The 27025-nt window shown below is 42.3% G+C and overlaps 1 protein-coding gene across 1 annotated transcript; it reads right to left on the reverse strand.

The window, feature by feature from the left end:
* Positions 1 to 215: 215 nt before the first annotated feature.
* On the reverse strand, positions 216 to 27025 carry LOC110538207 (C1q-related factor). The gene is made up of 2 exons (XM_021624864.3): positions 25738 to 27025; positions 216 to 2577 (listed from the first exon to the last, which is right to left on the reverse strand). Exons 1-2 carry the CDS (start codon positions 26338 to 26340, stop codon positions 2398 to 2400), a joined length of 783 nt encoding a protein of 260 aa, XP_021480539.1. The 5' UTR covers positions 26341 to 27025; the 3' UTR covers positions 216 to 2397.

Genomic DNA, 27025 nt, shown 5'->3' on the forward strand with positions numbered 1-27025 from the left:
TTTGAGGGTGCGTGCAATTGGGATGCTGACTGCAGGAATGTCCACCAGAGCTGTTGCCAGATAATTTAATGTTATTTCTCTACCATAAGCCGCCTCCAACGTTGTTTTAGAGAATTTGGCACTACATCCAACCGGCCTCACAACCATGCTGTCTGCACTCTAAATAGTTCAACACAATAAGAGTATTTGGGGTAAAATAATTATCTTGAGACAAGTGACTCCGAAAATTCCATTTATTATTTAAATGTATTCAACAATTCAAAAAGATAAAATTAGATAGACAAACATAGCATAGATTTCATTTACAAGCTGTTTGTTCTTATCATCGTCTCTACAGAGGCTCCCCTCCCTACGTAATGCAATCTCATTGTCTGCTGAGTAAAATATCTGTCATTGGCTGTAGCACAGATTAACAGAAAAACAACAATGTAGCAATGGCACAGCGCATGCTCTGATGCAAACACTCAAATACACCAACACACACATTCACGCACACACGTGCACACACACACACACACACATGCACGCACACACACCCACACATACACATACACACAATGCTAAGAAGCCAAGTCACTCACTCACCCAATCAATTTAATTCTAAAGCAAGCTGTCAGCCCGCCATGTTGAGTAAATATTACCATAATGCTTGTATGTATCAGTGAATATGCAGCTAATGACATCCAGTGAAGCCTCAGACACTGAAACCGAAAATCTGCCTCGCCATAAAAACCTCCCACCCCCCCCACCCCCCTTCTCTCTCTCTATCCATCTCCCTCTCTCTCTCCATCTCTCTCTCCATCTCTCTCTCTCTCCTTCTCTTTCCATCTATCTCTCCCTCTCTCTATCTCCATCTCTCTCCCTCTCTCTCTTTCCATCTCTCTCTCCATCTCTCTCTCGCTTCCTCTCTTTCCTTCTCTCTCTCTCTCCATCTCTCTCTCTCACTCTCCTTCCATCTCTCTCTCCCTATCTCCATCTCTCTCTCCCTATCTCTCTTTCCATCTCTCTCTCCATCTCTCTCTCGCTTCCTCTCTTTCCTTCTCTCTCTCTCTCCATCTCTCTCTCTCACTCTCCTTCCATCTCTCTCTCCCTATCTCCATCTCTCTCTCCCTATCTCCATCTCTATCTCCCTCTCTCTATCTCCATCTCTCTCTCCCTCCATCTCTCTCCCTCCATCTCTCTCCCTCCATCTCTCTCCCTCTCTCTCCCTCCATCTCTCTCTCCCTCCATCTCTCTCCCTCCATCTCTCTCCCTCTCTCTCCCTCCATCTCTCTCCCCTCATCTCTCTCCCCCCATCTCTCTCCCTCCATCTCTCTCTCTCTCTCTCTCTCCTTGCTCTGCTTGATATGTTTTACTTCACCACAGCAGAGTGCTCGAGGACGAAGCTGAAGTAATGGACACTGTTTGTTATCAAATAGTTTACCTCAGAATCGGAATATGTGGCTTCATTGATGGTGGAGGATATCTACGTAACTAGAACATCTAATATACATTTGAGTCTATTTTCAACCCACTTTGGCCCTGTATAGACAAATAGGATAAGGGTATAGAGACGGGACAAGGGGCAAGGATAGAGACTCTAGATGTGTTGGATGGGACAAGGGAAAATGTCATGTTGTATCTGTATAACATGCCTTGCATGAATAACATTCAGCCACAAACCAGGTCTGTGTTCCCACAGCTGACATCACCCATAAACAAACACCATGTGATAGCAGGCTGTCAAATGCAAGAAATCATGTATCGTTAGAAACCATAATGACACCTTTCATTTCCATTTCTCAGCTAAAGGCTTCTGAATCACAATCAACATCTCACAAAACCATTCTCTCAAAATCAAGTTTTTTTTATCTCACAAGGGACAAACATATTTTTAATATCCTCTTTTGTGTAAATATACAATGTAGTAGTATCTTTTACAAAATTAAAATACTGACATTCTAAGGAAAAGCACACAACGACAAGATAGGACAATTTCAGTCAACAGCGTCCATATAGCCAACTGTTATGGAGAGAAGATGATGAGGCCGGATCCACTTGGCGTTAGTTGGTTTATTTTCCAGTTTGAGGAAGAGGAAAGCGAGGAGCAACTGACAGGTTAGAATTCTGATGAGGAGGGCACCTCTCTCTACCAAGCTTCACTCCTCACTACTCCCTCCCCTATCATCATGTTCTCCCTTCCTCCCTCACAGCACGGCAGACAGGCAGGCCGAGCTGAGCTGGAGAACCTTGATTTGGGGCTGATGTGTTTTATAAGCAGAGGTTGGTGTGACGATGGAGACAACCAGGAAACTAGAAAGCATTCTGGCTTTTAACCCCTTCCTTCCCTCATTTACAACTCTTTCTCTCAATCTCTTACTTTGTCTTTCTCTCTCTGGACGTGGCACCTGGGTGGGTTCAGTCGGCGTAGAGGATGAACCCAGAGAAGGTGCTGTATTTGTTGTTGTTGCCGCCGTGAGCCTTGCCCCCGTCCAGCTTGATATAGACCTCGTCGCCTGCGTCTAGGTGGAGGATGACGCTATTGGAGGCGTAGTCATAGTTCTGGTCAGCGTCCTGGGCGATGGCACTGGCTCGCACCTGGAACAGAGAGGAGAGGAAAGAGAGGATGTATAGGTTAGAAAAAAATTATGCACTCATTTGATCTGAAATGGAAGTGATTTCTGTTGCCATGCTTTGATTTAGCCTTGTTCACAAAAACAACAAGTGACGGGTCAGGAGCCTTCTGGCGCATCACACACCATAACATGATTTTAATTAGGCTGTCATTGGTTTGTCATTGAATGTTCCACCGTGAATTGAAGGCGGTGGACTGGGGAGTCGGGTCAGATGGTTGTTGTCTCTGATCAAAGCGCTGCTCAGTGTTCTCCACCTGAGTAGACATTCTAAGAAAACCAACAACGGGGCTCACTCTCCTGGTGACCTGGTTCTATTATACACTTAGAAATAAAATAAAAAGTACCATCTAGAACCTTAAAAGCTTTTGCTGCAGTGGGTGAAATCAGGGTCACACGGAGAGTTTTTTGGTAAACAAATCTACTCAAACAAAAGTATACACCTCACACACATGGTTATGGGCTTAGAAGAAGAACACACCTGTATCACGTCAGATATAGAGTTGAAATGTATTACATTTTTCAGTTTGTATCCCAATATTGCACATTCTATACATCACAGAAGACTGAAATATAACAAACATTTTTTTTACATAGGAATAACGGATTTTCTGCAGTTTTCTCTATATAATGTTTATTCATTATGAAAAATATTAATAACATTCCACCCATGAGGCCACTAGGTAATTCGACTGCAGGAAAGGGCTATAGGGTAATTTGACGCTCCACATAGGAGAACCCTTTCTTGGTTCCACCTCTGTGGAAAGGGTTCTACATGGAACCCAAAATGCTTCTATCTGGAACCAATATGTTTTTGTGTTTACCTCACTCCCTCTGAGTGTAGAGGGAACTACTGAGGAGTTACAGTGAAATACATCAAGGACACCCACCTCACATCAACTTATAAGAAGTGAAAAATAAATCCCTATTCTTTAGTGAATGAGAAAATACTGTGAAAGTAAGATATGTTGTAAGTGTGATTGAATTAATAAATTACTGTAAATCTACCATAGCAATTGCATTTATGTTGGCCGTAGCCTATGTGGTGAGTATGGTATTGCCAGACTGCTTGGCAGTCTGAGTGTTTGGAGCTGGATCTCCCTGACCTCTGGTCCTGGCTAATTAAGCTCCATCTGAAACGTTCTCTTCTCTCCTAGGAGAACGGTGTGGGCTGTAGTGAGAAACGGGTGCCTTGACAGTAATAACTGTGTGTGTGTGTGTGTGTGTGTGTGTGTGTGTGTGTGTGTGTGTGCGCGCGTGCATGCGACAGAAATAAATACTTTTTAAAGCTAACCATTGACCATTCATGTAGAGTTTTACAAAAATAAATTGAAGTGCGGCAGATTGTACTGCACTGAGACATCACATTGGACATCACATTGGACATCACATTGGACATCACATTGGACATCACATTGGCCAGGTCGCAATTGTAGATGATAACTTTTTCTCAACTTGCCTACCTGGTTAAATAAAGGTGAAATAAAATAAAAACATCACCAGTACACAAGCACAGAAAGATAAGGGCCTAAATAAATAGCATCAGCACCATACATTTTGGAAGACCAAAGCATCTGAGATATACATTTAGTTGCCATAAACCCGGACATTGTCTGTAGCTAAGGATCTTTTATAATCTGCCCAATGAAGAACACAGCTGTCATAAACTCAATCAAACTACTCTTTTCCCTGTGCATTTCTTCTCTAAAAAGCTTCTGGATCTGAATCTAAAGCATGGGCAGGGTCCCAGATCTGGTGTGCCGCCCGGCAGCCTGGCTGAGCAGGTGGCAGGGATAAGATGGGACAATTAATTGGCCCGTTTAACCAGTGGCCACACACAATGGATTTATTGACACATCTGAGGGCCAGGGGGCTGGCACAGGCCTCCTGCAACAACGCACTGATGGGGTTTAACCCTGTAGACCTGTCAGTGATTGTCTGTGTGCCAGAGTTAGGGGAGAGCGGGAGAACAGAGGGATGGGTGGAAGAGTAGAGAGAGACAGGGAGGGAGACTTGCTGTCTAATTAATCTATGCATTTCACTTCCCTCCCTCTACTACTGCTGTAATTATGAGGGTCCCGTGTGGCTCAGTTGGTAGAGTGTGGTGCTTGCAACGCCAGGGTTGTGTGTTTGATTCCCACAGGGGACCAGAATGGGAAAAACTACTAACATGTATCTACTGAATGTTGTTCTGGATAAGAGTGTCAGTTAAAAACTTCTTAGGGCTGTAATCCCGTTAACGGGATTGATATGACAAAACCCAGTGAAAGTGCAGGACGCCAAATTCAAATCAACAGATATCTCATAATTAAAATTCCTCAAACATCTTATACCGTTTTAAAGGTAATCTTGTTGTTAATCCCACCACAGTGTCCGATTTCAAATAGGCTTTACAGCGAAAGCACCACAAACGATTATGTTAGGTCACCACCAACTCACAGAAAACACAGCCATTTTTCCAGCCAAAGAGAGGAGTCACAAAAAGCACAAATAGAGATAAAATTAATCACTAACCTTTAATGATCTTCATCGGATGACATTCATAGGACTTCATGTTACACAATACATGTATGTTTTGTTTGATAAAGTTCATATTTAAAAAATCTCAGTATACATTGGCGCGTTACGTTCACTAGTTCCAAAAACATCCGGTGATATTGCAGAGAGCCATCATTTTACAGAAATACTCATTATAAATGTCGATGGAAATACAATTGTTAGACATGGAAATATAAATATACCTCTCCTTAATGCAACCGCTGTGTCAGATTTTTTAAAAAACTTACGGAAAAAGCAAACCCTGCAATAATAATAATCTGAGATGGCGCTCAGAAAAAGAAAACAAATTATCCGCCATGTTGGAGTCAGAAATAACATTATAAATATTCCCTTACCTTTGATGATCTTCATCAGAATGCACTCCCAGGAATCCTAGTTCCACAATAAATGTTTGTTTTGTTCGATAATGTCCATTGTTTATGTCCAAGTAGCTACTTTTGTTAGGGAGTTTAGTACACAAATCCAAACACTCGTGCAGGTCCAGCCGAACGTCGGACGAAAACTTAAACATTTTATATTACAGAAACATTTCAAACTAAGTATAGAATCAATCTTTAGGATGTTTTTATCATAAATCTTCAATAACGTTCCAACCGGAGAATTCCGTTGTCTGTAGAAAAGCCATGGAACGCAGGTGACCAGGACCTGGCTCTCTGCCAGACCACTGACTGAAAGAACTCTCATCCGGCCCCACATCCCAGTAGAAGCTTCATTCAAGTTTCTAAATATGGTTGACATCTAGTGGAAGCCTTAGGAAGTGCAACATAACCAATATTCCACTGTGTATTCAATAGGGGCTGGGTTGAAAATCGACCAACCGCAGATGTCCCACTTCCTGCTTGGATTTCTTCTCAGGTTTTTGCCTGCCATATGAGTTCTGTTATACTCACAGACATCATTCAAACAGTTTTAGAAACTTCAGAGTGTTTTCTATCCAATACTAATAATAATATGCATATATTACCAACTGGGACTGAGGAGCAGGCCGTTTACTCTGGGCACCTCTGGGAACCTTTCATCCAAGCTACCCAACACTGCCCCTGCAGCCATAAGAAGTTTTAAAATGTCTTTGTTTTTATCTTTTCCAAGTCGTGAGAGCAACATAATATGCACATTGTGAAAATGCAGTGAAAGCTAATTCAATGAAAGCTAATTCAATGAAAGCTAATTCAATGAAAGCTAATTCAATGAAAGCTAATTCAATGAAAGCAAAGTGAACTAATGCCCAATAGCTATGATGGGTTGTGAGTCACTACAAGCAACAGGCAGGGACATTGAAGCTGTCTATTCGATTTAATCAAATAACAGCGTTTGAGTCAGTCCCTAGTCAGTGCTGAACAAAGTGTTTTGAGAGATACATGTATTGATTTGACACATTGTGTTTAAAAACCAGTCTAAGCTAAGCTATGATGTGAGTGACAATGCATGATCAATAAATGACGAAATTGACTGAAAACGTCCCATCATCGCGGGCATAATGACAACTGTCAGAGGAAGGATATTTCGTCCTCTGAAGGCTTTAAGAAATCAACCAATATGAAAAAACATGGCCATATTTTTTCTCCTTTAAAGCTGGGAAAACTTTTGTCCAGTCTTCTAAAGGCGGTCTATGAAAGTCTTTAGAAACTGTGAAAGACTAGAACTGAGTGAGAGAGAAACGGAAAGCCACTCAAAGGGTATGTGAAGAAGAGTTGAGAATACCTCAACTACCGCAATTACCTCAACTACCTCGTTCCACTGCCCATTGACTCGGTACTGGTACTCCGTGTATATAGCCTTGTTATTGCTATTTTATTGTGTTACTATTTCCGTTTTTATTTGGAAAATATTTGTCTTTTTAACTCTACATAACTTTGAATGAGCTTGTAAGTAAGCATTCCATGGTAAAGTATACACCTGTTATATTTGGCGCACTGCAAGATCATATTCAACATTGATAGGGCACACATCCACTGCTAACACATCATGTGCCTGTCATCCCCTCTCTTTAGCGGGTCTTGTGACAGATGGAAAAGCTGAACGTTTTCACCATGGAGACAATACGATGGTACACTATTTCACGTGGAGCAGCATTTTATCTACTGACATCAGTGCCTCATCGCTTTCATCACATTCAGGCATCTTGGAAGCCTTGCCAGTCCTTTGGAATCGGCCTACTTCTTTGACAGCTGGGTATGAAGCACCCTGCTGACCATCAGACAGTCACGATAATGAGAATCTGTGAAATCTCAGTGATTTCATGAAGCCTTCTCCTTAGTTTATCTCCCTCTTGTCTCTTCCACTCTTCTCACAACAGAGGAAGGAAGTAATTGTGGCTGTTGAGACACAATCATGCCAGACACCTTAGATTATTCTCAACCAGAATAAGAGGAATGTTCAGTAACAGTTGTCTGTAGCTAAGACATTCCAGCTTGCATGGAGATCTTTGCCATGTCTTTTGCCACTTTCAAGGTGAAGTACTCTGAGTAATGCTATGAAGGTCTATGCCAAACAGTTATGCTGAAGCCAGCCTTAAAGGTGTAGGTTTATATATGGCATAATGTACTACAGGCATCTATGAGTCTTTTTTCATTGTTTACCTTCCTGATTAAATCTTAAGGCTCATATCGATGTGCAAACAAAGCTCTCTCTCCTGATCCGTAGCAGCAGTCGTCCACTGCATATTAATATGAGATGATTCGCCCTGAGCACACAAAGTCAACACGTTCTTATTAGAAGGTTGCTGCTTGGTGCCGGATGTGGGCGGCGGATAGGGACTTGGTTGGATCTGTCTATGGGGATTTTGATGAAGCTTCTTCAAATATTTCTCTTATTGCATTCACATTGAACTCTGGGACCTCTGTTGTCAGAGATGTGCGATATGACTCGCTTCAACTCCTTGTGTTAGAAAGTTAAGGAAGTCAACTTGCCGAGGACTATCCTTCAGCTAGTAGAAATCCAATGCATTTGTTCTCAGCAACTATTGATTGCAAAGAATCTGACCACGCTGTAGTCATATTACATAATTGAGATTGGAACGGTCATTCATGGCTCAATTCATTGTTCATTCTCTATGTCTTTCGCTCAGTCACTGTTGTACACAACGACAGAGAAGCCACATAATTTTCCCTCACACTGTACGCGGAACAACTCACAAGATGGAAGCGCAAGCCATAGGTTAGACTTTAGAAAGTGAGAGAGACAGAGAGAGAAGGGGGGAGTGAGCAAAAGAAGCAGCGAGATGGAAAGAGAGAACAAAACGGCAACTGGCAGAGCATGGCCTCAAAATAGAACATCGACGTGGAACTCTTGACACAACAAACAAAGCGTGAGCGCCCAGGCCAGCCTAGCCTACTCCAGCAAATGCAAATGGCCCCAGAGTCGTCTGACGTTGTCTCGTCTCCCCCCAGCCGTGGCTGCTGAAGCATGTTAGCATCCGTCACATTGTCGCTGTGATGCCTCTGATTGAATAATGCTCTGCGTGGTACTGGAACACTAGAGAGAGATGGGAGCTGAGGGCTGAGGCTGGGCTGCTTCAGCTTAATAGATAATGCCCCCCACCCCAGACTCCACGGTGAATACCACTCCATTCGACTCCGCTCGCATTCTGAATGCATTTGAATATGAATGTGGAGTTTATCAATAATGCCAGCACTCGTACCTATAATAGGCCTCTGAGATGAAGGGACGACAGCTTTTTGCATATTCACTGCTAAAGCTGATTAGTCCTACGGAGTTGGGAATCATGTTGAGTTGCGATGGCATTTTGCATTATCCTATAGCTAACAGCTGAAATGCCTGGTGTTGTGTTGTTGTATTGATTGCCAATACAAAAGATCCAAACAACCCATTGAAATATTACACTGGAATAGGACCTCGTTGGCCGAGCTGTTTGCTGGTGTCAGTAACAGTCCCTCTTGGACACCGATATGTTCTCTCCAGTAGTAGTGACAAGGACATGTCTGGATGGAGGACAACTTCTGACATTTCTCTGGCAGGGACTTGTTGACTCACCATTAAGCTTCCATTCTTTAAACTTCGCTCGCCTCTTTCTAAATCCAAGTGTACCGCCACCTAATTGGGTTTGAACACCCAACCGTGAGTCGCATGCCTGATGGCAGCTTAGCCACCTTGTCACAACCCTGTCACATCTCCTAACCCACACCACCAATGCACACTCACACACGCAGAGGTACACATGCGCGCACACACACACACATTTGCGCGTGCTCAAAGACACACACACACACACACACACACACACATACACAAACCTAGTCAAAAGACCGTTGCCCCATAGATTTTTGGTGTCAGCTGTTGTTCTGAGCAAGGTTGTCATGGTGTCAAAAGAAACATGTTTAAATACATGATACGTTGTTGAGAGAAGGAGAGAAAGGCTTTGTGCATTAATCACTGCATCTGTACTGTTTATACCTTCAGGGCTTTTTTTCCTGGTAACGTGAATGCCTTTCGTTGCATGAACCTCTCCACAGTTTACACAATTGTTTATGTAATGCCAAAGTGTCCCTCCCACTGGGTGTCAAGGAAAATCAAAGCCTGTCATCACGTAAATGCATTATGTATTACAACAACCACTCGGGAGGATAATGACAGGACAAAACACAGAGGCGATGGATGGGGCAACAGTGATAACAATGGGGCTGTAAAATCCTCTGGCTTGTTGTAATGCTGATGTATTGGCACAGACTTATCACTGGGAAAGGGGAGGAAGAGGAGACGAGAAACAGAGAGAGGTAGAGGGGGAAGGGTCAACTCTGACCTGCGTGTGGCCCAGCCACTCTTGCCTGTTTGTGACTCACTCTTGTCAGTCAGATGCTGTGAGAAATGCTCAACTTTCAACACTGCTCAGTCTCAATCCCCACTCACTCCCTGCACCTTGGTAACACAGTGTTTTTAGGGTAGAATCTGGTGACACGTTGAACCCTTGCACAACATAAGGCAAGTTATTTTAGTCGCTATGAATTTTAAAAAACAGTTATTGTTTGAAATGCACCACAAAGCATTATGGGGTATTGAGAGGAGAATTTTGCAGTGTGAGAAACCTCCCTAACGAGGCAAAGCTTAGGCAGAAAGTGCTAATAGTCTTGAAGGAGAGACAGGTTCAGATGTTTTGCTGCCACATGCATTTTTCATGAAGTGCCCTATTCATCATTTCTGGCTGGATGGATTGTTGATATCTCCCATATTCATGTTTAGAGGGGAGAGCCACCTTGTTAAGCACATACAGTAACTTAGTGTGAGTCACTTTGGAGCCATTGACATGAGGTTTCCCTGTACTGTGAGAGAGGGGGTTGGGGGTTATCAGAATGGTTTGAATTGGGTGATGGCGAGATGTCAGGGCTTGGAGAGAGAGAGATGTTTACATAAGAACAGGCCCATGTGCGCTTTCCCGTCCCCCGTATGTGCTCCCATTATAATGAAGGAGTCTTGTGAGTCAACACCAATGTCATGCAGGAGTCAGTCATCTCCAGACGGAAACCCAGAGGCTATTTTAGAGCATACACTCCTGTGTTTCAATGTATGGGGATGTTACAGCACTTATTCATAAACTATTCAATCGGAGATGACAGTGGAGATGAAGTCCTAGCGAGTTCTGGCCGCTGCTCTGCTATTTAAAGGGACAAGACCACAGACAGGCTGAAGAAGAGATGGCGTTGGAGAGAAGTAGTAGTAGTATGGGGATTGTGTTTGCTTCCCTTTGGGAAACTTTTACGATAAATGATAGATTTTCCTCCGTTGGTTGGCGATGACAGCCGGGTGTCATCTTGACATTTCCAATGTGTGTGGTATTTCTTAACAACATGGGCAAATCTTCATTTAATAGTCCTACCGCACCTAATTAGGCTGCTTCTAATGTTCCACTCGGCAGAGTGTCAAATCCGATGTCCAATTACACAGCAAATCAAGGCCTCTGCTACCTCTCCAGCTGATTATAGAGTGAGGGTCATAGACTACATCCTGGGTCTGTCAGACTGGGTACGGGTGACACACATGCAGGAACATTCATGAATGCACGCACACAGACAGAGACACACGCACGCACATGGTGGGATCAATACCAAGGGCTGAGGGCAGCTCGCCTTTCCCTACCCCAGACACCTCCGTCTACACTAGACAAAGGCTCTCTGTTCCTGAAGACATACAGAGATGAACAGCGGCCCCTCAGTCTCAGTGCTATAAAACCTAAACCTAGCCCAAAGATATTCTCTGCCTTTATTTTAGCACCAGAATGTTAAGTAGACTGTTTAGCTGATGAGACAGATATACCGATATGGTAACACTTTATTTTAAGGTACACATATTAGCCAATCATTTGTAGTGTATAAGTGTGTATATAAGTAGCGTATAAGGCCTTAATCAGGTCTTATTAACCATATATTAGGCCTTAACTAAGTATTTTCTTATTCAAACATTATAAGTCATGTATTACTGGACAATCCTTAATAGCATGATTATTAGCAATAATAAAGGCATATTAACATTTAATAAAGAGCAAGTAACACAAGAAACAGACTCTCAATGTGGGACTGGTAAGGGGATTGTACCTCAGTATGTGTTCCCTATTTTAACTGTCTATAAAGGACCTCATTGGACAGAAAGGGGCACAACTCCGTTCATATATGCCATACAGCCAACATTCTAGTCAAAATTATGTAAACAACTACATTTCTATACAGTATATACAGTATATCCATATATATATATATATATATATATATATATATATATATATGTGAATTTCGGCTGGATAAGGATATATTATGAATTACAAAGGGTCACATCTCCCCACACCCTTGAGCAAAAACATTTAATGTTTGCCTGAAACTGAGGATTTGTGTAGTTTGATGACATAATACATTGATTGATATATATGTCCTATAACCAACATTCAAGTCTGATTTGAACAATTGATGTAAACAATTAGTTTCAGGCGAACATGATTATGGTTTTGCTCATGGGTGTGGGGAGGTGCGCCCACCTTTTGCGATTCACATTATATCATGCCATAGAGTCAACATCCATATATGGAAGTATATATTGAAAATGAGTTGCTCATATATATTTTTTATACATCAAATGACTTGAATGTTGGCTGTATGGCATAGATGAGGTGAGGTGTGCCCCTTTCTGTCCAATGAGGTCATTTATGGAGAAACAAATTCTGCAAGTAAAAATATGGTCACACTTATAATAGGGAACACATACTGAGGTACAATCCCCCTATCAGTCCCACATTGAGGCCGTTTATTAAGAATCTGTTTCTTGTGTAACTTGTTCTTTATTAAATATGAATATGCCTTTAGTATTGCTAATAATGATGTTATTAAGGATTGGCCAGTAATACATGATTTTGAATAATAACTCGCAAAATTAAGGTCCAACATATGGCTAATATGACATAATAAAGGCCTTATAAGATATATATACTTATAAACTACAAATAAGTGGCTAATATGTGTACCTTAAAATAAAGTACCGCATATATATATTGATACAATGTCTAGACTATTCTGAAAAAGTAGATGCTACAAAGTAAATGAATGCAATGCATATATGTGTATTTTAACACTCAACATAGCCTGAACTTTCTTCCAGTCGCCCTCTTTTTGTGTGAATTGAATTATATGATAATTACGGGGAAAAGCACTTTTTTTTTCTCCTCCAAATTTTTCAAACAGGTTTCATTAATCAAGACAGACACTAATATAACATGCCAGATTCGGATCCAGATGGTTCATGTTCGTTCAATTTGCTGTGTATAGATTGCCATGCTAAACACACTGCATGGGTCACACCTGGATACACAGCAATAGGCTAAACAGACTTGTGTTGATGTGCACCAGAGCTTAAGAAACCCCCAGAGACATGAAGAAAGAACCACTGAGATGCATGTTGATAGGTTGGGAAATGACACGCAGATAAAAGCATCATTCACTCAGAATTGTATCTTCAACAGCCCTCTAGGCGGAAATACAAAGACATTTTCTAAATGTTGCTTTGGATAATACTTTACACACATAATAGTGTTGGATCTGTGACATCCACTTGTACTGATTATATCTTCACTAATGCTGCAGAGCTTTGATGCAACGCTGTATCGGTTCCCATTGGCTGTAGTGACTATAACATTGTGGCAATAACAAGGAAAGCCAAAGTGCCTAAGGTTGGGCCTAAAGTAATTTATATATACAAACAACAACTTACAGACACACACAAACAACAACTACATCTCATCTGACCAGACCCACGTGCTCACACCCCCTTTCCTAGTGCCTGAATTATTGTTTGCCTTAAATTGTACCAATTTGTTTTTTTTTTACCTTTATTTAACTAGGCAAGTCAGTTAAGAACAAATTCTTATTTTCAATGACAGCCTAGGAACAGTGGGTTAACTGCCTTGTTCAGGGGCAGAACGACAGATTTTTAGCTTGTCAGCTCGTGGATTCAATCTTGCAACCTTTCAGTAACTAGTCCAATGCTCTAACCACTAGGCTACCTCTCACCCATTCTATTTCAATATTTCAATAATACATAATACAATGTTTCCATTATGTCAATTGACAGGTTGATTTCCAGTTTTTTTGTATCTGTTTTTTCAAGATGGATGATGAGAAGAGAATCGTCCAGCCCATTGGGTATCTCAATACTTCTGACAGCCATCTTTTTTATCTCGCCCATAACTTTAGGACTTTATAGCATTCCCAGAGAGCATGGATTATTGAGTCATTGTTAGTTTTACACTTAAGACATGACACTGCCGGTGTGCTGTAAAAAAAAAAAAAAAAAAATGTCTCTTCCATACTACATTCTATACATTCGTTTATACTGGATTAAACATACATCGTTAACTCGAATTTACTTATTTATGCTCCAATATTCCCTCCATCTTGTGTCAACATCACTTCTTTTTAAGTTTTGGTTCCAACTGTTTATATTTTATTCTAAGAGATTGTCAGTTGGATATGCTCTCTGCAAGGTTTTGTATATCTTACCTATCATATGAACATCCTTTTCTGACTCAAATAAGCAATGTGGACTCGAGTCACATGACTTAGACTCGAGTCACAAATATGATGACTTGCAACTCGACTTTGACTTTAACACCAATGACTCCTGACTTAACTTGGACTTGAGCCTTTTGACTCAAACTGACTTGATACCCTCCCTGAGCCCAATGTTAAAAATGATGCTATTAAAAAAATAATCAACTCTTCATTACAGTTTGAATCGGACAACATCCAAACAAATTGTGCCAGCTGGGAAGAATTTGTGCGTGGCAGTGCAGAGGATCGTCGGCGGGTGAATTCAGATGGAGCCCTTGGAAAGATGATTCCCAAAATTATTATTTTTGGTAATAAAGACGATGCTGTATCAACAAAAAACTAATTGCAACATGCAAAACATGCGGGAAGAAAATGACAGACGGAGGCGCAACAACCTCCAACTATTTCGACCTTTGAAGCTGCATAAAGAACGGTAAGTTGTGGCTAATATAGACGACAGCTATATATTTTATTACTTTACTGGTGTAGCATGTAGGCTAACGTAACGTTAAATCAATGAGCCACCACACAGTCAGTCAGTGTGGGGACGTGATCATTGCCACCCAAGATTGAGCTACAACTGGCTAGGCATATGTTAGCCTACTGTAACCACACACAGAGAGGGTGGGTCTGTGAGTGTGTGTTAAGGTTGGGCGATTGTGTACAAGCCTACATTGCCCGATTGCGCCCCATAGCAATCCTTGATAGGTGTATGCCGCAAGAAAAAGCCCTGGGTATTGAGTTAATACAATACCCAATCTGGAAAGTTAAACCCCCCTCAGACTAAGATGTAAAACTTTCCTTTTTTTTCCCCTCCATGTAAAATCTATAATGACTAAGTATACTTTTTTAAAGAATTTCTTCAGTGGGGTAATTGGTATTACCGAAAATAAATACAAAAACTTTGGAAGCCATGTCATTTATAAGAGATCATACCAAATGTTTTCTCAGGACTCCGTTGTTGAAGATGTGTAATGAGGAAATTATACCAGATGCAACACTGGAAGTATTTGTTAAAGTATTCATGCCAATTGCTGATAAGCATGCACCTGTTAAGAAGTGAACTGTGATAACTGTTAGAGCCCTTAACGAGGAATTTAAAAAGTGTATGGTTCAAATAAATTATGCAACAGCGGTGGCAAACAAGTCAGGCTGCTCAGCTGATTGGTTGACATACTGTACATTGAGACATTTGGTGACTAAACTTAACAAAAAGAAGAAGAAATGATATTACCAAAACAAGATAAATGACATAAAACACAATCGAAAAAGACTCTGGAGTACCTTAAATGATACCATGGGCAAGAACTATTGTTGTCCATCAGTAACCACCAGATATAGACAACCTTCATGGGACACAATTTAGAATGGTAGCAGAATGTATTGACACCCCCATTTGCTTTATCTTGAACAAAAGCCTAAAGGACTGTGTCTCCACAGGCGTGGAACGAAGCTAAAGTAATTCCACTGCCTAAAAACAGTAAAGCTGGCTCTAACATACACCCAGTTTGCAGTTTGCTGCCTGTTCTTAGTAAACTGATGGGGAATATTGTGTTTGACCAAATGCAATGCAATTCAACTAGTACTGTACTGACTCAGATGACAGATGATTGGTTAAAATAAATGGATAATAAAATGATAGTTTGAGCTTTATTGTTCGATTTCAGTGCAGTCTTATGTAATTGATCATACATTGTTATTGAAGAAACTCACTTGCTATGGCTTTATAACACTTGCCATCACATGGTTGGAGAGTTTTTTAGCCAATTGAACCCAGAGAGTGTTCTTCAATGGAAGCTTCTCTAACATCAGATACAGTTGAAGTCTGAGGTTTACATACACCTTAGCCAAATACATTTCAACTCAGTTTTTCAAAATTCCTGACATTTAATCCCAGTAACAATTCCCTGTCTTAGGTCAGTTAGGATCACCACTGTATAGTAAGAATGTGAAATGTCAGAATAATAATAGAGAGAATGATTTATTTCAGCCTTTTTGTCTTTCATCACATTCCCAGTGGGTCAGAAGTTTACATACACTCAATTAGTATTTGGTAGCATTGCCTTTAAATTGTTTAACTTGGGTCGAATGTTTCGGGTAGCCTTCCGAAAGCTTCACACAATAAGTTGGGTGAATTTTGTCCCATTCCTCCTGACAGCTGGTGTAACTGAGTCAGGTTTGTAGGCCTCCTTGCTCGCACACGCTTTTTCAGTTTTGCCCACACATTTTCCATAGGATTGAGGTCAGGACTTTGTGATGGCCACTCCAATACCTTGACTTTGTTGTCCTTAAGCCATTTTGTCACAACTTTGGAAGTATGCTTGGGGTCATTGTCCATTTGGAAGACCCATTTGCAACCAAGCTTTAACCTCCTGACTGATGTCTTAAGATGTTGCTTCAATATATCCACATAATTTTCTGTCCTCATGATACCATCTATTTTGTGAAGTGCACCAGTCCCTACTGCAGCAAAGCACCCCCACAACATGATGCTGCCACCCCGTGCTTCACGGTTGGGATGGTGTTCTTCGGCTTGCAAGCCTCCCCCTTTTTCCTCCAAACACAACAATGGTCATTATGGCCAAACAGTTGTATTTTTGTTTCATCAGACCACAGGACATTTCTCCAAAAAGTATGATCTGTACTGTGCAGTTGCAAACCGTAGTCTGGCTTTTTCATGGCGGGTTTGGAGCAGTGGCTTCTTCCTTGCTGAGTGACTTTTCAGGTTATGTTGACATAGGACTCGTTTTACTGTGGATATAGATACTTTTGGACTTGTTTCCCCCAGCATCTTCACAGGGTCCTTTGCTGTTGTTCTGGGATTGATTTTCACTTTTTGCTCCAAAGTACATTAATCTCCAGGAGACAGAACGCATCTCCTTCCTGAGCGGTATGATGGCTGCGTGGTCCCACGGTGTTTATACTTGCGTACTATTGTTTGTACAGATGAACGTGGTACCTTCAGGCGTTTGGAAATTGCTCCAAAAGGATGAACCAGACTTGTGGATGTCTCCATTTTTTTGGTCTGAGTTGTTTTGATTTTCACATGATGTCAAGTGAAGATGCAGTTAGTTTGAAGGTAGGCCTTGAAATACATCCACAGTTACACCTCCAATTGACTCAAATGATGTGAATTAGCCTATCAGACTCTTCTAAAGCCATGACATAATTTTCTGGAATTTTCCAAGCTGTTTAAAGGCACAGTCAACTTAGTGTATGTAAACTTCTGACCCACTGGAATTGTGATACAGTGAATTATAAGTGAAATAATCTGTCTGTAAACAATTGCTGGAAAAAATGACTTGTGTCATGCACAAAGTAGATGTCCTAACCGACTTGCCAAAACTATAGTTTGTTAACAATAAATTTGTGGAGTGGTTGAAAAATGAGTTTTAATGACTCCAACCTAAGTGTATGTAAACTTCCGACTTCAACTGTATATACAGCGTGGTGTCCTTCAGGACAGTTGCCTTGGGCCATTACTTTTCTCAGTTTTTTCAAATGATATGCCACTGGTCTTACACAAAGCTAGAATGACTATGTCTGCCGACCATTCCAAACTAAACATATTAGCACTCAAAGCCAGTGAGCTCACTGAAATAAATAAAGAGGATAAATGAGGAGTAACAATATCAGAATGGGTGATTAGTAACAAACTGGTCTTAAATACATATAAAACTAAAAGCATTGTATTTGGTTCAAAACATTCTCTAAGACCTCAACTGGAGTTGTGTGACCATTGAGCAAGTTGAGGAAGCTATACTCCTAGATATAACAGTAGATGGTCAATTATCATGGTCAAGTCATATTGACAAGTTATTATGAAGATTGGGAGGGGTATGTCTGTTATTAACAAAAATTAACTGTACTAGTTGTTCAGGCTCTGGTCTTGTCTTATCTTGATTACTGTCTGGTAATATGGTCAAATGCAGCAAAGAAAGACCTAGTAAAGCTGCAGCTGGCACAAAACAGAGCAGCGCGCCTTGCCATTAAAAGATAAGTTTCATTTTTTGCAACCAAATCAAACATTTTGATGTAAATGGCATGTTATAGATGGGTCCAGACACCTTTCGTGTGATTTCACATGTTTTTGAGAAACTTACCCCAAACACTAAATCACTTCCTCGTCCTTGTTGTGTAGTATGGGGGCACCGAAAATACATTCCAAAAACACCCAAATATGTCCTTTTACAAACGGCAACACTCCGTATAGTGATACAGGTTGTTAGATGTGGTACACATGAAATTGTGTCATTCCATACTTTATCTGTAACATTATACAAAAAAAAACATGTGAAATCAAAAATAATCTGTTCCCCTCTATAACATGTCATTTTACATCAAAAAAAGAGATTTGGTTGTAAAAAAAAATGAAACTTCTCCATTAACTACACATACAGAACTAACATCAACAACATGCATTCCAGTCTTTCCTGGTTGAGGGTTGACGAGAGATTCACTGCTTCTCTTCTAGTTTTTATGATAAATATTATTGTGATGAAAATTCCTGATTGTCTGCATAATCAAATAACATTCAGCTCAGACACCCATATGTCGCCCACAAGACATAACACCAGGGGTCTCTTCACAGTCCCCAAGTCCAAAATGAATTCACGGCAAAGCACGGTACTATACAGAGCCATATGATCACATGGAACTCCCTTCCATCTCCAATTACTCAAGCAAACAACAAAATTACCTTGAAAAAAAACTACATCTCATTGAATGGTGGGGACTGTTGTTTTTGTTGTTGTATTGTTTGTGTATCTTTGTGTTAAAAATGTGTGTGACTGTCCTATTCTATCAGTGTATCAGTGTTTTGTTATTTGTCATGTTCTGTGTTTTTTGTGGATCCCCCGGAAGAACAGCTGTTGTCTCTGCAAAATCTAATGGGGATCCAGATAAACAAGTAAATAAACCTAGTCTGTGAAGATGATCGCAGTACTTCACTTCACAGCACCGTGTGTCTACTTGGATACATCAATTCAAAAGAGCCAGTGACGGACTGTGCCAAGATTTCCCCTCATTTTTATACTACAGGCCAGAATCTTTCAAGTGTGTTTTTGCTTTCTAAGCAAAACAGTATTCCTGATGTTAACCTCCAGGAGCCAAACTGTATTTCTCCAATAATAATCAAGACACATATTGATATTAAATTGTCAATAAAGGGATGGGCATAGACGGTGTACTTCTGGAGGTCACCTTGGATGGCTCGAACAGAGCAGAGGAGTTGTAGAGGGCAGTACACAGTGAGGGAGGGCAGGTGTGTGTTTTTGCATGTGAGCCCGTGTGGCGGGAAGCAGGGAGCAGTAATTGTTGGGGAAGAGCCATATGCGCTGCTCGGAGGACGCTAGAGCTTATTAAAGAAGGAGACAGAGTGATTATTCACACAGGGCCCTCCTGAGAGAGTGACGTTCACGTCATTGCTTTTAATTAACTCCGAAACGGTTCTGCTGATTAATAACAATATTAAGGCGGGGAACCGAGGAGGAGCACAAACACATCCTGGATCTGGTTCAAGGTTCTAACCTACGATTAAAGAGGCTCTTTGGCATGACTAAACTCTCTTTTCTCCGCCTCCCTATTTTTTTCTTTCTCTCCATTTGTAGTAGCGTGGCAATGGATTTGTCTTTATTGTCATTGCCTCGTCTCCCAGGGTGTCTCCAACTCAGGGAATCGAGACTCTGACACATCCGTCTGAGAAGATTGGGATTGGTTGGAGGTAGTTGTCAAGCGAGTAAAAGAATGTCAGGAAAAAGAAGCCAAGGAGAGAGGAGAGGAGTGGAGAGGGAACTTGGAGAGCAGATGAAGAGCACCAGGCTGAAAATAGAATCGTATTTGCCTGCTTACCAAGAGGAGCTAACTCTTTGGTGTAGCTTGAAATGTGTCAAGGTGCTGGGGACCATGTTGACACTCTCCTAATGCAACCCACAGAACCAAAAGAGGGAGAGGGAAGAAGGAGAGGGAGATAAAAACAGCATGGCTCCGGGGTGGAGATGATACAGGGTGCAGAACAACTGCTCGGGCCTGAGAACCTGCAGTTTCATGATGCACCAAGGCCAAAGGATGATAAAATACTGTCATTGTCTGCTATTCCCAGTCCTCCCCAGCCTCCTAGTCCCTACACAGCTTCTCTCGGCCTTAAATGAGCAAGTGACTGCTCCGGCCCAGACAGCCCTGCTCTAGGACCATCAGCCTTCCTATGGCCACTTCATCAATGACACAGCACGAGTTACCCCACATTTATAACCATTCACAGTAATCTACACAGACAGACACACTGGGGTCTCAACTCCACACCAGACCCACAGACTCACACAAACCTTTCTAGCAAGATGTTCTGGTTATAGTGAGTGTAAGCTACACCCCCCCCCCCCCCTAAGCTATGCTCAGAGAGAGAGAGAGAGAGAGGGAGAGAGGGTAGAGAAAGGGTAGAGAGAGGGTAGAGAGGGGAGAGAGGGAGAGAGAGATAGAGAGGGGAGAGAGGGGAGAGAGGGAGAGAGAGAGGGAGAGAGGGTAGAGAAAGGGGAGAGAGAGGGTAGAGAGGGGAGAGAGGGAGAGAGAGAGAGAGAGAGAGAGAGAGAGGGGAGAGAGAGAGAGAGAAAGAGAGGGGGGAGAGAGAGCGAGAGAGAGGGGGGGGAGGGAGAGAGGAGAGAGAGAGAGAGAGGGGGGGAGAGAAAGACAGAGAGAGAGAGAGAGAGAGAGGGGGGAGAGGGAGAGAGAGAGAGAGAGAGAGAGAGAGAGAGGGGGGGTAGAGAGAGAGAAAGAGAGAGAGAGAGGGGGAGAGGGAGAGAGGGCGAGAGAGAGAGAGAGGGGGGGGGGGGTAGAGAGAGGGTAGAGAAAGGGTAGAGAGAGGGTAGAGAGGGGAGAGAGGGAGAGAGGGAGAGAGAGGGAGAGAGGGGGTAGAGAGAGAGAGAGAGAGAGAGAGAGAGAGAGAGAGGGAGAGAGAGGGTAGAGAGAGGGTAGAGAAATGGTAGAGAGAGGGAGAGAGGGAGAGAGAGAGAGAGAGAGACATGTTTCATTAGCCAGGCAGTTACCACTTTATAAACATTGCCCCAGTCTCTGGAGATGTGCGTTGCCTGCCTCTGGAGATGTGTCTAACTTAAGTGCCTCCCCTCCCCACTCTTAGGAACACAATGAAGCGGGAACAGAAGGTGCATTATAGGAACATATGTTCGCCTTCGCCTATTATGTATCAACACTTTTACACCCCCCCCCCCCCGTAAACATTATGGTGGACTGAGACAGTATATATAGAGGAGAGGCCCTTCATGGAGACGCCACCTCGCCTCTCCTTGGGTTTGCTGGGTGAGAAGTTTGTCAGCTTGGATCAGTCAAAGGAGTTGAACTCAGGGAACCATAGTGAGACTTGCAAAATGACTGCAAAGAGCTGTGTCAGTAGCAAGCAAACTGATACTTTTTCTGGTCTATTTGATTTCTTGCCCTCCATGCTTATCATGTCGACACTCTCTAACATGGCAGAAATGGATTTCACTTAATTCATCACTTTTTAGTCCAGTCCAGTGATCTTATCACATTCTCATTCAAATGAATATATCACCAGCACACCAAAACACAATTTTTAATGAAAATAGAAAGTAGCCTAGTCTATAAAAGCTATTACACAAAATGTACAGTACATCAGATAGATTGTTACTGACATTTTACCCCGACCTTTATGTTGAACCCCTCACATGCATTATCTTCCTACAATGTTACATTAGTATTCCATGGCATGGCTGAAGCCTCCAGGTGCCTCGGGGGTGACATGTCAAAAGCTGCCGTGGACAATAGGCCTTCCCCACGAGGACACACTCTCAGTATCTGTCCAACAGACACAAGATCAAAAATATCAAACTGAACCGCCAAATGATATGTCTCGGAAATGGTATTTATCTTTCTGAAAAATTGCCCATCTCCAGAAGGGCCCGTTGCTCTGGTAACAGTGCCTTCATGTCACAATGTTAGTGGATGATGGAGAACGCTGACCTCACTGGTCACAGAGACCAGAACCAGCACTCTTTACAATTACATACTCAGTGTACAAAACATAATGGACACCTTGCTAATATAGAATAATTTGCCCTCAGAACAGTCTCAACCTGTCGGGCCATGGACTCTACAAGGTGTCGATAGTGTTCCACAGGGATGCTGGCCCATGTTGACTCCAAGGCTTCCCACAGTTGTGTCAAGTTGGCTGGATGTCCTTTGGGTGGAAGACAATTCCTGATACACAGGAAACTATTGAGCGTGAAAACCTAGCAGTGTTGCAGTTCTTGACACAAACCAGTGTGACTGGCACCTACTACCATACCCTGTTCAAAGGCACTTCAATAACGTCACTCTAATCATGTTTACATATCTTGCATTACTCATCTCATGTGTATTTGTGTGCATTAGGTAGTTGTTGTGGAATTGTTAGATTACATTTTAGATATTGCTGCGCTGTCGGAACTAGAAGCACAAGCATTTCGCTGCGCTGGCAATAACATCTGCTAACCATGTGTATGTGACCAATAAAATTTGATTGATTTAATACTTTACCTTGCCAATTCACCCTCTGAACGGCACACACACACAAGCCATGTCTCAATTTTCTCAAAGCTTTAAAATCCTTCTTTAACCCGTCTCCTCCACTTCATCTACACTGGTTGAAGTGGATTTAACAAGTGACATCAATAAGGGACCATGTCTTTCATCTGGATTCACCTGGTCAGTCTTTGTTGTGGAAAGAGCAGATATCCTTAATGATTTGTACACTCAGTGTACCTGTATCCTTCCATTTCAGTCATATTTTCTCTTTAATTGTAAAAGTAAGCAATGGCCAATTCAAGTGGTTTGACAATATAATTAACCAATTAAAACAACCCTTCTGTGACCATGGGATGGATATTTCTCTATGGCAACATATGAAGAACAGTGCACAAAAAAATTAAGACTTTATTAAAATATCTGTTTCCTATCCTATATTTGACAACAACAGGTTTTACATTACATGAATAACCTGGAGGCTGTAAGATATGCTGCCAGACATACCGATATGCCTACATATATTTCAATTGTGTTTTATAGTTGCTAGAAATCTATATGCCTTTATGAAAGAAAGTGTTCCTCACTCTTTTTTTTAAAGAATGAGGGCGTTCTCTCTCTGACCTATACTGACAACAGATGACTCTTTGGAGATCCCCATCTAAATGTAAAATATAGCTGCAATCAAGTCCACATTAGTCTTGAGTTGGAGGCGGAAGTTGCCTGCTCATGAATCAGATTGCAACCGACTGTAAATTGTGAAATAATCGATTATATTATGTGTACAAGTGTTAGGCAAAACACCCGTTAAAGCATAAAATATAGCAGGGAAGCATGTGCTCAACAGAAATGGCATGATGTTGTGTGGCTCTCAACCCCCAAAAACCCTAACCTCTGCGTTAGCAGTAGGCCTATAAGGTAACCTTACAGATGAAGTCCACCTTAAACATTTTGACACTGGCCGACTAGGACAAGTTGTATACAGTCATTAAGACAAATACATTTACAGTGCCCTGTGTGAACTACATATTAAGGTTTTATTCCGTTATAAAATATAATGTAAACCACTTAAGTGCTGTAATATCAGGGTAATAAGTAAAACAGATATACTTTACGTTTATAATAAAATGTTCTGCAGAAACACTGGGAGAAAAAGTTTAGACCCACAAAAAATAAATAAACGTAGCCTAATTAGCATTAAACAAAGTAAGTATAATAAACAACAACAAAGTAACTAACAAAGTAAGTCTAATTGACAAAGCAATATGTTGGAGACCATGATGTTTGGGTATTGAAAAACATTGCATGGGGCTTAATGAAAGATAATTGTGAGGATTTTAATTATACACTATAGGCTAATGGAGCTGTAATATTTCATGTAAAAGGGTGATGGGACCTTTACCCTAAACGCAAGTGGTCATTAACAGATAATAAGAGGATGTTCAATCACAAAATATTTGATGCGCGCTAAAGCTGTTGTATAATTTATGATTGCCTCGATGCATATTGCAAATGACTTGATGGTAAATATATATATATATATATATTTATCTTATACTCTCCTGCGCTTTAGAAAGTTTCTCGAGTCTCACACACTCGAGTACCTGAGAGCACCCCCAGGGCGCAATAAATCCATTTCCAGACCCGTCAAGTGATGCGTAAAAAAATAAAAACTGAGAATACATCATGCAAATTATATTTATTTCAAGCGAATGTCACGCAAATATTCCCTTGTTTTATCAACCATATACACCCGACATAATAAGCAACACTTACATTTTCCAGTCTGTTCACACTGTTACGGATAAGTAGGCTTGCTGTCATCCTCTTGTTTTACGCACGAGACGTTTGGATAATTGCGGTCTTGTTGAGTCTCTCCAGGAGTACAACGTTAGATTACATGTAATTAAATAAGTGAACTCGACAGTTAAATGTAGCACAATGTAATTTGTGTCTGAACGCATCACTTGCTGACTTGCTGCAGTTCACAGATGTATCGAGCACAGAGAAGCAGACCGTTCTTGGTTCACAATTAAACTTTTCGCAATAATAATAATGATAGGAACTGTCTGGGAATTTTTTTAATTCTTAAAATATCTCTCGGCTGACTAAAAGCTGCATCTGCTATAGTGGGCACTCCTGTGACTCCACTTATTTCATGTATTTTCCCTGTCTAATCAATTTAGTCTTCACAAGCAGAAATGCGAAAGTAAGACGATCCGAAATTACAGGTTAATATCTTATTTCTGAAAAGATAAATGGTTTTTTACAACTGCGTAAAAATCTGAGTCTATAGCGCTAGTCCTAACTGACAAATAGATGCTTCCATAAATCAGGCACATACACCTTTCTCACCGCCTTTTACATTCCAAGTTAAATAAACAATTACACCAGTATTATATGGCAAACTTCTCAAATTTGAAACAAGTAGGAAAGTGACATGGACTTCGGGGGAAAGTGGCTGTCCTTTGATTTGAGGGATGCGGGCAATGTCAGTGTGTATTTGTGCAATGAGTGGACACGCGCCAGATTACACATTCTCTCTGGGCGCATTTGGTGCCACAGCTGTGTGACCGTCATCTGCTCGCTCAGGGGTTTTTTGTGAGCGCACGACAGATGCTTTCGCTACCCACCAGCCTTCCGTTTCCTCGGAAATAGAGCCTCTGTATTATAACGCGGTTTCAGGGCAATTTGATTGTGAAGCGCCGATTAAATCTCCACCAACAAAGTTACCACAGTGACACCCAGGTGACGCAGGTGACACCCAGCGATAGAAAGAGAGAGGGGGAGGGAGATAGAGCATAATAGAGTAACAAGGGATAATGTGAAATATCTGTAATTTAGAAGGGACCTGAGTCTGTAGCAGAGAAACCATTGGAGTGCTATTTAAAAAGAGCAGTAAGCAATGAGTGGTAGAACGTATAAGATCCCTCTATGCTGAGTGGCTGAGCAGTATAAAACAGACAGAAACTTGGAGAAGCGAATTGACTCACCTGTTCGTTTTTGCAGAGGTCTGCCCACATACTGGTCCCATCCCCTCCTCTCATCAGCACATGGTAGATGAAGAAGTAGGTGCCAGGAATGCTGCAGATGAACTTGCCCGAGATGCCGTCGTAGTTGTTTCCCAAGTTGGTGACCACGTCGTCAAACTTAAGGATCTCATAGCCTTCATGGGGGTTCTTAAGCCCTGCGTAAAAGGCCACCCGGGGCACTGTGCTGTAGGTGGCCGTGCTGATAGCTCCATTCCCCCCCAACCCCAAAATCCCAGTCCTCCCTCCAGACCCTCGGTCTCCAGGGGGTCCCACTGGCCCCGGTGGCCCTGGCTCTCCAGGCGGTCCAGGGAGTCCAGGTTTACCTGGCCTGCCTTGCTTGCCCTGGGGGCCCTGCACCAGCGTGGAGGGCATGTTGCTGTTGTCGCTGAGGGCCTCGGCTTCTGCCTGGATGCCACTGGAGCTGGTGCTGCTGGCCGTGGTGCCCTTGTTCAGGTAGGGGTCACACACCATGCGGCAGGTACCCAGCATTTCAAAGTGGCTGGTGTCGGTGCCCACGGAGCTGACCAGGACGGGGATGAGGACTACCAGCACCAGGACCAGCATGACCCCGACGGCAGCCGCCACCAGGGTCTTCCTCCCGATGCTGAGTCGGGGAAGGGGCTGTGCTGCCAGCGTGGCTCTCCCTGGGGCGGAAATGGTGACTGCTGGGTGTGGGGAGCCTGCCACAGAGGAAAGGGACACGGGGATCCCAAGAAGAGTAGGAGGAGGAGCGGCGAGTGTGTGAGGGTAAGAGAGAGACCCACATACACTCACTGATACGCCTCACTGCTTTCACTCACACAGAGGTAGTTCCCGTACACTCTCGCTCACCAGCGTGCACACTGACGCACATAGGGAGCACACACATACACGAGCCAACATACAGAATTTAGTCCCAAACTCTCGGCATGAAAAAGGAGAAAGAAAGAGGATGCAAAGGAAGGAACACTCAGGAGGAGGAGTGTTAGAGAGAAACAAGCGGAATGGTAAGAGGACGAAACAGAGAGAGTGAGTGTGAGAAAGAGAGACGGAGAGAGTAGTCATAGAGTCCGTGTGCGTGCGTGTGGTGTGTTTGTGGTGACGGATTCTCAGGCTTGGCTTTTTATATGGCAGTAGCAGTGGAGCCCCCCCCCCACGCCCCCCCACACCCCCCACTCCTCCCCCCCTCCTCCTCTGGTTGGCGTGGTTACGAGTAGGGGGAGGAGGGAGCCCCACACGGTCCCCTCTCCCTCTCTGTCTCATTCAGAAT

This window comes from Oncorhynchus mykiss, chromosome 12 (assembly GCF_057628025.1).
Source record: "Oncorhynchus mykiss isolate SJ-2025 chromosome 12, ASM5762802v1, whole genome shotgun sequence".
In the NCBI taxonomy this organism is placed as follows: Eukaryota; Metazoa; Chordata; class Actinopteri; order Salmoniformes; family Salmonidae; genus Oncorhynchus; species Oncorhynchus mykiss.

Excerpts from the sequence above, each read along its gene's own strand:
- LOC110538207 (XM_021624864.3), bottom strand. The coding sequence starts at position 26,340 with ATGCTGGTCCTGGTGCTGGTAGTCCTCATCCCCGTCCTGGTCAGCTCC. Across the intron at positions 2,578-25,737 it reads ACCTCTGCAAAAACGAACAG|GTGCGAGCCAGTGCCATCGC; the intron begins GTGAGTCAATTC and ends TCTCTGTTCCAG.